This window comes from Rhinoderma darwinii, chromosome 4 (assembly GCF_050947455.1).
Source record: "Rhinoderma darwinii isolate aRhiDar2 chromosome 4, aRhiDar2.hap1, whole genome shotgun sequence".
Taxonomy (NCBI): Eukaryota; Metazoa; Chordata; class Amphibia; order Anura; family Rhinodermatidae; genus Rhinoderma; species Rhinoderma darwinii.
Window position 1 is genome coordinate 375,661,125 of NC_134690.1, and position 14,445 is coordinate 375,675,569.

The 14,445-nt window shown below is 39.1% G+C and overlaps 1 protein-coding gene across 1 annotated transcript; it reads left to right on the forward strand.

The window, feature by feature from the left end:
* The first annotated feature begins 1,304 nt into the window (after positions 1-1,304).
* Positions 1,305-9,123, forward strand: LOC142761366 (germ cell nuclear acidic protein-like). The gene is made up of 11 exons (XM_075864551.1): positions 1,305-1,409; positions 2,237-2,318; positions 3,457-3,499; positions 3,741-3,814; positions 3,903-4,019; positions 5,095-5,140; positions 5,317-5,461; positions 6,217-6,346; positions 6,459-6,666; positions 7,170-7,426; positions 8,206-9,123. Coding segments are annotated over exons 1-11 (1,185 nt in total). The 5' UTR covers positions 1,305-1,328; the 3' UTR covers positions 8,208-9,123.
* The last annotated feature ends 5,322 nt before the right edge of the window (positions 9,124-14,445 follow it).

Consider the following 14,445-nt stretch of genomic DNA (forward strand, 5'->3'; position numbering starts at 1 on the left):
ATTACAATCGGCCAAGGCGATACAAAATGGACCTTGTCTACGATTGTAACATGATTTCATGTTCAATTATGATTTCTTTTCATAATTATATATTTCAGAATGTTGGCAATAACAATTATGTGCAGTTTTATTTATTTTTATAATAAAGCAATGTCAGAGGGAAAAACACAATTTTTCTTCATATTTTTATATTTTGAACAGGGGACTCGACCATGGGATCTCCCGATTGCTTTATAATAATACACTGCAATGCTTCTTTATTGCATCCTTGGCCCCTAATAGGTATACTAAGATGGCCATAGCAATTGATCAGCTTCGTGCAACCTATAGGCTGAGAGATGGAACTTAGATGCAGGGGTCGCTTTTGACCGAGGCATCTAAGGAGTTAAACGGCACTGATCATACGTTGCTTCAGAATATCTTGTACTGAATTTTGTTGTTTCTGTACAAGTTAAAAAAAATTTTTTTGCCATTTTTGCTCCCAACAAACTAGTGGCAAAAAAGTATGCTCCTCTATCCCACTATATTATTCTAAGTGGTTTATATAATGTATATATATATATATATATATATATATATATATATATATATATATATAAACCATAGAACAGAATAACGGCACCAGGACTTCCAGATAGATGAAAAAAGGGTAGATTTATTCACCTCAAGTGAGCAGCGACGTTTCGGTTCTCACGGAACCTTTCTCAAGCTGTGACAGCTTGATAAAGGTTCTGTGACAAACCGAAACGTCGCTGCTCACTTGAGGTGAATAAATCCACCCTTTTTTCATCTATCTGGAAGTCCTGGTGCCGTTATTCTGTTCTATGGTTTTTATGCATTTCAATTGGGGAACTGATTTATCCTCTGACAGCGTGCACATGGGCTAATATATAGCTGTATGGCGTGCTGTGTTCATCTACAAGTGGACTGTATATATGTATATATATATATATATATATATATATATATATGTGTATAGATAGATAGATAGATTTATAACTATATATATATGTATATATATATATATATATATATATATATATATATATATATATATATGTATATATATATATGTATATATATATATATATATATATATATATATATATATATATATTCATATAATAACATATATGTAATAGTATCAGAATATCAATGTCACATGACACATCTGGGGATGTTCCTATAATGAAGTCACAATATCAATGTCATGTTGATGATGTCACAGTATAACAGACAGTTCTAAATGCCACGGTATAGATAATCCCACTGAGGGTGATTGAAGGCGTTTTATAGAGTGAGGATTGTGATTTGCTGTCATTGTGAAAATGGCTAAAAAAAAGCGTTTTGAACGCATCATTGTTCTGTCCGATTCAGAGGACGTTAGTAGTGACGAGGATTTACATCAGGTGAGCCACCACTTCCCTAAAATGACACTATTTTGTGCTGGGCCAAGTGCCCCATGTCTTTCTGCTGCTAGCTTGTATATGAAATGCACTTGCCAACCATCTATGAATACATGGACAGTCCATAAAAATAGTAGACCTTGTTTACCAGGTTCTTATCAATACATTGTAGGAGATAAGTGCTATTATTCTATTGTCGGGGGGAGCTATAACTAGTTGGGAACTACAGTGAGTGCTATGTCTGGATCCCCTACAGATAAGCTATGTACAGGGGGTTCTTCTGCTGGGACTTTCAGCGATCAGCTATAATTTATGGAGGAACCCAGCAGCAAGTGTTTAGTTCCCCTTCAGCGCCACCATAACTTGCCTTACAACTTCCCAAAATATATTTAAGCCCTGCATGCTAGGCCACCAATACATATTATTTTATAGGGCAGGGGTGTATCTATAAGTGGCGTGAAGTTACTGTCATAGTCACAGAAGAACCCCTGCCACATAAGAAGACACCTGTAGTATAAATGGCACATGATAGGTGGGGGGTCCAGTTACAGATTTTGCATTGAGACTGAGGTACTTCAAGTTACACCTCGGTTACAAGGTCACCAAAAACATAAAAAATGATCATTCCTAACCTGATGTAATGCCGTGCCCTCAGCCATAACTTACTCATATACTTCTAGTACAGGGAGAGGGAAGATGAAAAGTGACATCCTGTATTAGTGGCTATTAGTTACTATTAGTTACTCATTTCTAGTGATCGTTCTGTATATTATGTACGCTGCTCTGCTGTTTGTCGTGCATACATTGGATTGCTCCTTTTCTTTTTTTAGCCTCGTCCCAGAAAGAAACCAAGACTTCCAAATCAAGAACAGGAAGGTGGTTTCAATACCGGGCTAACACCCCGCCAACCAGGTACTGCGCTCCTATTCACTACAGTCTCTGTACACTGATATGTCACTCTACAAGAATCAAAATATCCAGTTATAAATCCCACTATTCAGTCTTCACGATCACTATTCTGCAGTCTGGGCCCCTGGACCGGGATCTAGTCATATTTCTTGTTAAACTCAAAAGCGGGACTTCACATTTATTACTGAATATCTTTCTGGGAAAGCTGAATAACAGGCATTACTCACAGAGTAAATCAGCAAACTTTCCCAGCCTGGTTATACAGGGATATACCCACCACCCCAGATCTCTGTAAAACTTGGTAGTATTGTGATTACTGCAGCTCATGAATATTGAGGATTACTTAGCGTGCGCTATGTAGTCCTCGATATTCATGAGCTGAGGCCTAGCCCCGCCTACCCACTGCTGATTGGCAGGTAGTTCTCCCTATGCACAGTATGGGAGAAAGCTGTCAATCAGCAGCTGGTGGGCGGGGCTAGTAGCTGCCGCTCATGAATACAGCCTGCAGGAGAAAAAGTGATTTTTTTATAAAAACTACTGATCATTAACAAGTAAGTAATACAGAGTTGGAATCAGGGTCTCTGGCACTACTTTATACTGTCCTTAGATAGAGCAGCATATAGCTGGTGACAGATTCTCTTTGAAGTGTGGCCTACTTGTTGGGCGAAGTCTAAAACACATTAAAAGGGACATATTGGAAAATCTCCTTTTCATTATATGATACTTCACTTTTTACAATGGATGAGATTTAGAATAAGATGTCTCAGTGATCATCTAGAGACCAAGACCAGGATTTCTTGGTAGACTGGGATGTGTGTTAAAGGGGTTTGTCTGGAATTAAAAATAAGAAGGCCAAGGGAAATAGCATCAAATAATAAAAGAAGCATTACTTACCCTTTGAATCCCCCGCTGGTCCCCGCTAGTCTTTGATTGCTGAGCTACATGTCATCACGACGACACAAGTAACCACGGCAGCCACCGCTGAGGCCAGTGGCTTTTTTTTATTATTTTCCGCCATTTTCCCTCTTGGCCTGTTTTACTTGATCCCGGACAACGCCATTAAGCCCTGTTTATTTTCTTTTAATAAGTGCTATTATTCATGATGAAAAGCTAATATATAAATGTTACCTTTCTTTATCAGATATAAATACACCGCTACCATCATCAAGCAATGACATCTACAGGTAGGATAATAACACATCTTCTCCAATGCTGAACTCAGGTCCCATTAGGAGATATTTCTATTGAGGACCACCAGCGTGCATTATCCAGGCTTCATATAAGATCCTGGTGGTTTGTGGGCTCTGTATTACTTTATATTCCCTGATCTACTGCTATTGACAATTTTATCCAGTTAATACGAGTTTTGAGGTCCTAATATTAGAATTTTCCCCACTCATTATATGTCTATATTTATTTCTACAGATCCAACAATGTCATTGTGATTTCTGATGATGATGATGATGATTTTAGAAGCGAGGAAACACCAATTCGCAAAAGTAAGATGTCATTTGCTGTGTTTTATAGATACAATCTAGATTTATGTTATTGGACATAGTACATTGTTCATTTCTCTGTTATTCTCAGGACTCAGGACTTCTGATACAGAAGCTACTGATGCCTCTAAGCAGTGGGAATCTCCAGTGGTCAGTGACAGCGATGACGATGACTGCGTAATAATAACACCAACAACTGCTGTCACGGGTCAGTGCCAATAACTTTTCTATGGACGACATCAATTTAAGTACAACATCAATGACATCAAAGTGTAACCAGACTTGTAAAATATATTTTGATGTGTAGTGAAAGCCAAAGGGTCTATCTGCTGGGAATCCTATTCTCTTATTAGTTTCTTATACTAGCCATGTTTATTCATATTCTTGCTTAAAACTTAAAATGGAGTCAGTCACTGAGACACATCCCCTACAATCATGGCCTCTTCAACGTGCCAGAATAGAGAAGAGCTAAAATAGTCTAATAAAGTGATGATCTGGAGCCAGGATGGGAATACATCTAGACATAGTCTTGCTAGTGCTTACTGCCGCTAGTATGTACTGTTTACAATGAACACATGCTAGATTTCACACCAAGATCAGCATATCAGGGGGTAGGGTGCAAGTGCCCCTGCAAGCTTGTCTATATTACAGCTTTACAGAGGTCCTTCCTAGTGGCAGATAACCTTTTATTGATCAAGAGCCCCTGTAAGTAGCTACTACCCTACCTGTAGACATTATTATTTATGTACGTTTTCTCATTTGTTACGTTTAATTAAAATGCCTCTTTAGCCATTTAACACAGAATGATGTAAATATATGTCACCTGCAGGGTGTAGTTGCCGCAGAACGACATACATGTACGCCATTGTGTGCAGGCATAGTATCTGTGTCCATGCGATCTCCGTGGGTACCTGACTGTGACTGAGATAACTTTGATCCCGGCATCTAGTTGGTTAGGCAGAGGGAGGGTGGACATGACAACTAAACTTAGATTGCTGGATCCTGCATCAGAGACACACAGGACCAGCTTTCAGCCGAGCCGTCAGTTCAGATGACAAGACGGCCGCGGCTTTGACAAAAGATACAGCTTTTATGTATAGAGGATACATAGAAGTTTGATCGTAAACATTTTTTTTAATTAAAGTACATTTTTAAATCACCTAAAACAAATAAATTGGGGTTCAAAGGTATACATGGCCTTTAAGGGGTTAATATAAACCTTCCAATGTTGATTCTATCTTACATTTTGGAAAAGATTTTCACTGCTGCATATTTCTATACAGATAAAGACCCTGTTGAATATCTTGAGGACCCCACTTCAGAGGAAAGGTGAGTTATATGCAGATTCATGTTTCCGTAGGGGAGGTGTACTTTGTTGCCAAGCTTCCCCCTGTCAGAATCTATGGCTGCTATATGTCATACCCCTATGGCAGATACAACAGTTACTCATATTGTCCCTCTATTAGGTGATCAAAGTTCGATATATGATCTTTTATTTCTTTCAGGAGACCTAAATGTAACATCCATAACTGTTTTATCGAGGACATAACATCATCCACATCCCCTTACATGAGTCAGTTCCAGGCGACCAAACAGGAGCTGGTAACACGACTGTACAAGCTATACAACCAGACCGTGTTTAACAACCAGGTATCGTATTGTCAATCTCTGGGTTACACATGCAGACGTACGTTTTCTCATTGTGAACTCTCTTCATGATATTTCTTAGAGGTAGAGAAGAGTTATCCCTTGTGTCTAGCCCTACCGGAGGATCTACTGATACTCCGATGGACAAATCCGACCTTTTCTTTAGCATATGGAAGAAATCTGGAGTTCCCAATACAAATAGAGGGCATAGAAGCTCCATCATGGCTGTAACCAATGTATTTTGTTTTGCATTTTCCACATTAACTATAGCCAACTTAAAGGTGTATTCCACTTAAATTTATCTTATGACGTATTATTGTCTACAAAAGCTATGAGTCGATTCTCCAATGATTTCCAAGAGAAAGTGCTATAGGACACACTACTGTAAATCTCTGACCATTTCCACAAATCTCCAGAAGCCTCTATTAGTTTGGCCAGAGATGTAGCTACTTCTGTTTAAAAATCCCTGTAATCTGTGCAAGAGGCCTACCATGCATGGACGAAGATTTATGAGATTTAACTATATTGTCTTGATTTTGGAAGAAAAATGTCTTTCAAGTGATTTTTAGATATCATTATAGGTAAAATCTGCTCATCACACAGTCACCGTGTATTAGCTTTGGTTTCAGAAGGTTGTAAAAAACTCAGATGGGAAGTAAGTCACAACCGAGACATTTAAGCAGCTCGGAGATGTGACTGCATTTAGCTCTGTGCTTGATAGATCTTAATGTTTTTTATTTTTCCAACTGCTCCTTTAGCTTCCTGATAAATTACAAATAACCTGGAGTAAAAGACTGACTGCGACATCTGCTCGGTGTTGTAATGTACAGGGGGATGTAAATCAATATTCCAAGATTGAGATCTCTGAAAAAGTCTGTGACTCTGCAGGTAAGTTTCATAATATGTAAAAAAAAAAAAATGACGACTGCTTTCGAATGTCAATATTTGATAGAAAATCTTTTAATACCTATTGAAATTATATTATTTTTTTTATCTTTAGATCGCGTTAGAGATGCATTAATACACGAAATGTGTCATGCTGCCTGCTGGCTCATCAATGGAGTGCAAAAAGATGGACATGGCAAATTGTGGAAGTCCTATGCTCAAAGTGTCACCCGTGTCCACCCTGAGCTACCACCGGTGAACATATACCACACCTATGACATCAATTATAAATTCAACTACGTGTGCGAATGGTGTCTTAACCGGTAAGTTGATATTTCATTTTCATGTACCTATAAAGACTCACAAATTATAGAATGACTTCAGACTGATACTTTTGGTATTATGTATCTTTGGCCATTTACTACAGATTCAGCAGAGCTGTCATTATACTTTTTTTCTACACTATAGCAGACTTAGGTAATTTATCAATAAATGCCAATTTTTGGGAGTAATTGCATTAAGAAATGGAATTGACATAAATGCCATATTTATGAAGCAATGACATGGTTTTGGCATCCATGACAGTAGGGTCTGGTGTTTTTGGCCTCCATATTTAGATATTTATTTTTATGTTAGAATATACAGAGGAAAGTAAATCTATAGGTATATACTGTCTTCACTCAAACACATTGAGGCATCTTCCATTCGGTTATCAAGCAATCTTTTATGAAATGGCCATATAATATAAGTATAAATCCATGTCCATCTTATAATGTCTGGTATTCCTGACCAATTCCTGTCTGCTAACCACTTTCTGTCTCCATAGAGTGGGACGTTTCACAAGTCTTAAAGACGAGAGAGCACATTGCCGTTTCTGTGGGGGCAGACTGCTCTTAATGAACACCACCGAAAATGAGGACATGCCATCTACCAGTCATCACACTCCATACTCACAGACATTCAGAGAGAACTGCAGTGCAGCCAAAAGAACAGCATCTGGAATAAACCATCAAAAACCAATGCAGAGACTCAATAGTGGATGTTCTATCAAACGGAAGCGATCTGCTCCTTCCGTTATCAAATGTAAGTATCTATGTTCTTCATGATTAAAGTTGTTTAGCAAGATTATACACCAAGGGGCTTTGCAGGAAAGGCTTCTGACGACATATAGTTACTGACAGATGTGTCCTCCCTGACTTTCCCTCTAAATCCGACATAACCCAAGATGTTAAACAAACGTATATACCTCTGAAAGATGCCTCAGAACGATACCATCCATCAACCATTTGAGCCCATAGACTCCCATGTTAAAAAAACATATATGACACCATCCAGTAACAAAACATATATGTTAAACGTATACTTTTTTAACATAGTAAGCCATGAGCTGTGGATGGCTGACAGATGGTAGCTATCAGAGTCATCTGTTAGCCATCTGTTGTCCGTAGACTCCCATGTAAAAAAACCCCGTTTTTTTACTGATGGCGCGAGATTGTATTGAATTGGTATCATAACAAATTGTATAACACAATGCAATTAAAGGAAAAGTAAGGGAGGACACATCTATAGGTAACCAGACAATCTGCTCTCCAGGCTGTATCCGTGTTAAATTTCTGGTAGAGGACATGTCTCTCACGGTCATTGGAGGAACTTTTTAAGCTTAAAGTCAGTATTAAAAAAATAATAAGAAAGGAGCAAAGGAAAAAGTATAATTTGCACCATTTATTTTGTTTTGACTTTTTCCAACTGGGATATAATCTATCAAAATTATCATATGCAATGTTTTCAATTATTAAATATACAGTATAAAATATAAATGTTATTTATTACACTAAATTCATTCTAATTATTAATATTCACAGAATACCATCAATAATGCGCCTCTTCTTCTGGTACTAAAACCTCTGCACCAGGCCTGCATCCTATACCAAGGCTTTTCATTTGTGGCTCCATCAAACACCATAGACAGCATGGCTTTATCACCAGTTATGCTGGCAACAACTGTGGACACATATCTTCATGGACAGTTGTTATGTGAGTCCACATCACGCCTGGAAAATAAAACATGGATGCCAACGATAGGCCAATAGCAGTAGAGGAAGAAGAGCATGCCCAGGAGCCAAAAAAAAAAAAGTTCTATCAATATACGTACGACTCATACCATCAAGGATTTACCTCTTCTTCTGGAACTAGAGATCCTGCACCAGGCCTGCGTCCTACACCAAGGCTTTTCATTTGTGGCTCCATCAAACACCATAGACAGCATGGCTTTATCACCAGTTATGCTGGAAACAACTGTGGGCAAATATCTTCATGGATAGTTGTTATGTGAGTCCACATCACGCCTGGAAAATAAAACGTGGATGGCAACTATAGGCCAATAGCAGTAGAGGAAGAAGAGCATGCCCAGGAGGCAAAAAAAAAGTTCTATCAATATATGACTCATACCATCAAGGATGTACCTCTTCTTCTGGAACTAGAGATCCTGCACCAGGCCTGCTTCCTATACCAAGGCTTGTCATTTGTGGCTCCATCAAACACCATAGACAGCATGGCTTTATCACCAGTTATGCTGGAAACAACTGTGAACAAATATCTTCATGGACGATTGTTATGTGAGTCCACATCACACCTGGAAAACCAAACATGGATGCCAACTATAGGCCAAAAGCAGTAGAAGAAGAAGAGTATGCTCAGGAAATAAGGAGCACTTCAAGCAGGGAGCTAACTTTATTGTTCCCTGTCCCCATAATCTTTCCTAACCCCCACCCAAAAAAAAACTCCCTAAAAAAATAAATACAAAAAATCACTTTAGTCTTCTTTTTTATTCTCATCCTGGGACCAGTGGCTTCCTTCTCTTCAGCAATCAAGCCAACACCCTTTAGCACCTTTACATAATGCCTAATAACCAGGGTTGTACTGGTTCAGCAGAGTACCAGAGGATCCTCTTGTAGGTCAGGTTCTGACACTAGTCTGGCCCACTAGTGTCCAGCAGAAGATAAGCCAATCACCTGCCAATGGGGACTATTTCTTATGGAATCATCCACAAATAACCTATTAGACCGTGCTAATGATATATCCTATGTGTGCTATAATAACAACAAAGATTACAATACAATTAAAAATGGCCGTGCACATGATGGAGAGTAAACCCACAGAATAATTTATTCTGGTGTATTCAAGGCACCCCAGTCTGACACTACTGATACGTAAGCAAAATAAAAAGAAAATTCAGTCACTGACCACTCCACCAAATGTGACATTCCAGTTTTTGATATCTGCTCATAGAGACCAGAAGAAGAACATGTGGCGCTATATATATTTCCTGAATGTTCTTACAAACCATAGACTCTGGGTTGTATACAGAGAACGTCTATGTCCCTCGCCCCTGATTATACATCGCTGTATACAGTCTCTGGGCTGTCTCTCGGCATGTATATAGTTACCCTGGCTTATGGAGTCTACACTTTGATACAAGTCAGCCGGTTAACTTCTATTCATAAGGTAATTATGGCCGCTTTGTTTTCACCTCAGTATTGATTGTCATGCTTTGAGACGAGCTTCCTGACGTCACACGCTGTATCGTGTATTCCAGGAAGCCGCTGCATTCAGTCTCCACGTGGTGTCACACCGGAAGTAACGTCCATTGCTAGGACACGTCACTGAGGCAACGTGTTTAGCGTGCACTTCTAAGATGGCGCCTCCTGTTTTGCATCACAGGATGTGACGTTCTGAGTAGAGATGAGCGAACTTTTCAAAAGTTCGGTTCGGCTAGTTCGCCGAATTTCACAAAAAAGTTTGATTCGGACCGAACTAGTTCGGACCGAACCTGTCACTTCCGTGCGCCGAGCATGCTACTGTCCAGGGTGCTGATAGAGTTAATGGGCTGCACTAACTCTTTCAGCAACCTTGACAGTACATGCTCGGCGCACGGAAAATACAATTTAAATGTAATAAAAAAATAACAATTATACGTTCGTACTTACTTTCCTCCTGTCCGGCCTCCAGCGATGACGTTTCATCCCTTTCGCCGCTGCAGCCAATCACAGGCTGTAGTGGCGGTCACGCACGTCAGGATGACGCTTCATCCCACGTGACCGCCTCTGCAGCCAATCACAGGCTGCAGCGGCAATATGGATGAAACGTCATCGCTGGAGGCCGGACAGGAGGAAAGTAAGTATGAACGTATTATTATTATTTTTTTGCCATGTATGTATGTTGTCATGTATGTATGTATGTATGTATGTATGTATGTATGTTTGCATGTATGTATGTATGTATGTTTGCATGTATGTATGTATGTTGTCATGTATGTATGTATATATTTGCATGTATGTTTGTATGTATGTTGGCATGTATGTATATATGTGCATGTGTGTATGTATATTTGCATGTATATATTTGCATGTATGTATGTTTGCATGTATGTATGTATGTTTGCATGAATGTATGTTTGTATGTATGTATGTATGTATGTATGTTTGCATGTATGTATGTTGTCATGTATGTATGTATGTTGTCATGTATGTATGTATATATGTGCATGTATGTTTGCATGTATGTTGGCATGTATGTATATATGTGCATGTTTGTATGTATATTTGCATGTATGTATGTATGTTGGCATGTATGTATATATGTGCATGTATATTTGCATGTATATATTTGCATGTATGTATGTTTGCATGAATGGATGTTTGTATGTATGTATGTTTGCATTTTATGTATGTATGTATGTATGCATGTATGTATGTATGTTGTCATCTATGTATGTTGTCATGTATGTATGTATATATGTGCATGTATGTTGGCATGTATGTATATATGTGCATGTTTGTATGTATATTTGCATGTATATATTTGAATGTATGTATGTATGTTGTCATGTATGTTTGCATGTTTTTATTTTTGCATGTATGTTTGCATGTATGTTTATATATATGTGCATGTATGTAATTATGTTTGCATGTATTTATGTTTGCTTGTATATATGTATGTATGTATGTATGTATGTATGTATCTTTGCATGTTTGTATGTATGTATGTTTTCATGTGTGTGTATGCATGTATGCATGATAGTTTGCATGTATGTATGTATATATGTGTGTATGTTTGCATGTATATATGTGCATGCTTGTATATATGTATGTTTGTATATATGTATGTATGCATGTATGTATGTTTGCATGTATGTTTGTTTGTATATATGTCTGTATGGCCATGTATGATACTGTCTGCTGGCGCCCTGTATCAAAGTCAACTTCGCGGCAGGCTTCTATACATGGTATAACAGTCAGTATCACACATTAAACTGAATCTAAGCCTACGACATGTTTTATTTCATTATTTTTTTTTTTACAGGTTTGGTGTTTGGACTACGTCGGTTTCGAGGACTACTTCGATGACGGTTTTTTTTTCTACAATAAAATGGTTAATGAGGGTTGTGTTGGGGGTGCTTTATTTCAATAAAATATTTTATCTATATCTGTCTTTTTGTTTTCAAATTTTATTACTACCACTTTAGTAATGGCCGCTGTAAGGCGAGGCTTAGTGTTAGCCGGTGCAGAGGCTAACACTAACCACCATTATTACCCCGGTACCCACCACCACCAGGGGTGCCGGGAAGAGCCAGGTACAATCCAGTACCCGACCATCTGTTGTGATGGTCGGGCTCTGGGGCGGCCGCAGGCTGGTATTATGAGGCTGGGAAGGGCCAAAAACAGTGGACCTTCCCACCCTTGTAATGCTAGGCTGCTGCTGCTGTGTTGTATCTGGCTGGTTATAAAAGTGGGGGGGACCCCACGTCATTTTTTTTTATTATTTATTTATTTTATTTTTTTTTAAAAAAAGACATGGGGTTCCACCCAATTTATCATAACCAGCCACATACAACAGTGTTATTAGCCTGGGAATGGACAAAACCAGTGGCCCTTCCCACCCATGTAATGCCAGACTGCTGCGGCCTTGTATATGGCTGGTTATTAAAAATGTGGGGGACCCAACGTCTATTGTTAAATTTGTTAAATTAAAAAAAAAAAAAACGACGTGGGGTCCCCCCCATTTTTATAACCAGCCCGATACAACACATCAGCAGCAGCCTAGCATTACAAGGGTGGGAAGGTCCACTGTTTTTGGCCCTTCCCAGCCTCATAATACCAGCCTACGGCCGCCCCAATACCCGACCATCACAACAGATGGTCGGGTACTGGATCGTACCAAGCTCTTCCCGGCACCCCTGGTGGTGGTGGATACCGGGGTAATAATGGGTGGTTAGTGCTAGCCTCTGCACCGGCTAACACTAAGTACCGCCTTAATAATGGACGCTGTCAATCAGCCAACTGCCATTATCTAGGCACTAATAAAGTTTAAAAAAAGACAATTCTTTTTTATTGAAATAAGAAATCCCCAACAAAACCCTCGTTAACCATTTTATTAAAATTTGAAAAAACGTAGATCTACGCAGTAGTCCAACGAATCGAAGATGTAGTCCAATCGGTACATCAAAATCTGCAACAACATAAAAAAACAGTTATCAATGTGAACAATAACAATACTTCTACTCACCTACACACATATATACACGCACACACACACACACAAACAACCATACACAAACACACACATATACACAAACACACATATACACACATATAAACAAACACACATATAAACACAAACACATACATAAACACACACACCCATATACACAAACACACACATATACAAAAACACACACACACACAAACATCTACACACAAACATATATACAAATACACCCATATATACACACACATATACACAAACACACCCATATATACACAAACACACACATAAACACACACCCATATACACACATATACACAAACACACACATATACAAAAACACACACACACAAACATCTACACACAAACATATACACATACACCCATATATACACACACACATATACACAAACATATACACAAACACATATACACAAACACACCCATATGTACACAAACACACACATAAACACACACCCATATACACACATATACACAAACACACACATATACAAAAACACACACACACAAACATCTACACACAAACATATACACATACACCCATATATACACACACATATACACAAACATATACACAAACACATATACACAAACACACCCATATATACACAAACACACATATACACAAATACACATATAAAAACAAAAACAGACAAAGACACATACCCAAACACACACACTGTTTCTTTTAAATGCTGCTGGGGAACCCGCTCGATCCACTATATAAGGCTGCGCTATAGTGCAGCATTTAAAAGAAACAGGATCCTGACCGGTCCATAGAGTTTAAGGCAGCACAGAGTATTTCAGGAGATGAGCGTGCAGATTCAGTGCTGCTGTGAACTCTGCTCTTACCATTACGTAGCTCTCAGTCTGTTACCTCTCCTCCACTCCTGTCCTCAAGAACACCTTCACATGATTGGCAAGTCACCACGTAATGGTAAGAGCAGAGTTCACAGCAGCACAGAGTATTTCAGGAGATGAGCGTGCGGATCTTGTGTGGGGTGGTGACTTGCCAATCATGTGAAGGTGTTATTGAGGACAGGAGTGGAGGAGAGGTAACAGACTGAGCTACGTAATGGTAAGAGCAGAGTTCACAACAGCACAGAATCTGCACGCTCCTCTCCTGAAATATTCTGTGCTGCTGTGAACTCTGCTCTTACCATTACGTAGCTCTCAGTCTGTTACCTCTCCTCCACTCCTGTCCTCAAGAACACCTTCACATGATTGGCAAGTCACCACTGCGCACAAGATCCGCACGCTCATCTCCTGAAATACTCTGTGCTGCTGTGAACTCTGCTCTTACCGTTACGTGGTGACTTGCCAATCATGAAGGTGTTATTGAGGACAGTAGTGGAGGAGAGGTAACAGACTGAGAGCTACGTAATGGTAAGAGCAGAGTTCACAGCAGCACTGAATTTGCACGCTCATCTCCTGAAATACTCTGTGCTGCCTTAAACTCTGTGGACAGGTCAGGATCCTATTTCTTTTAAATGCTGCACTGTAGCGCAGCCTTATATAGTGGATCGAGCGGGTTCCCT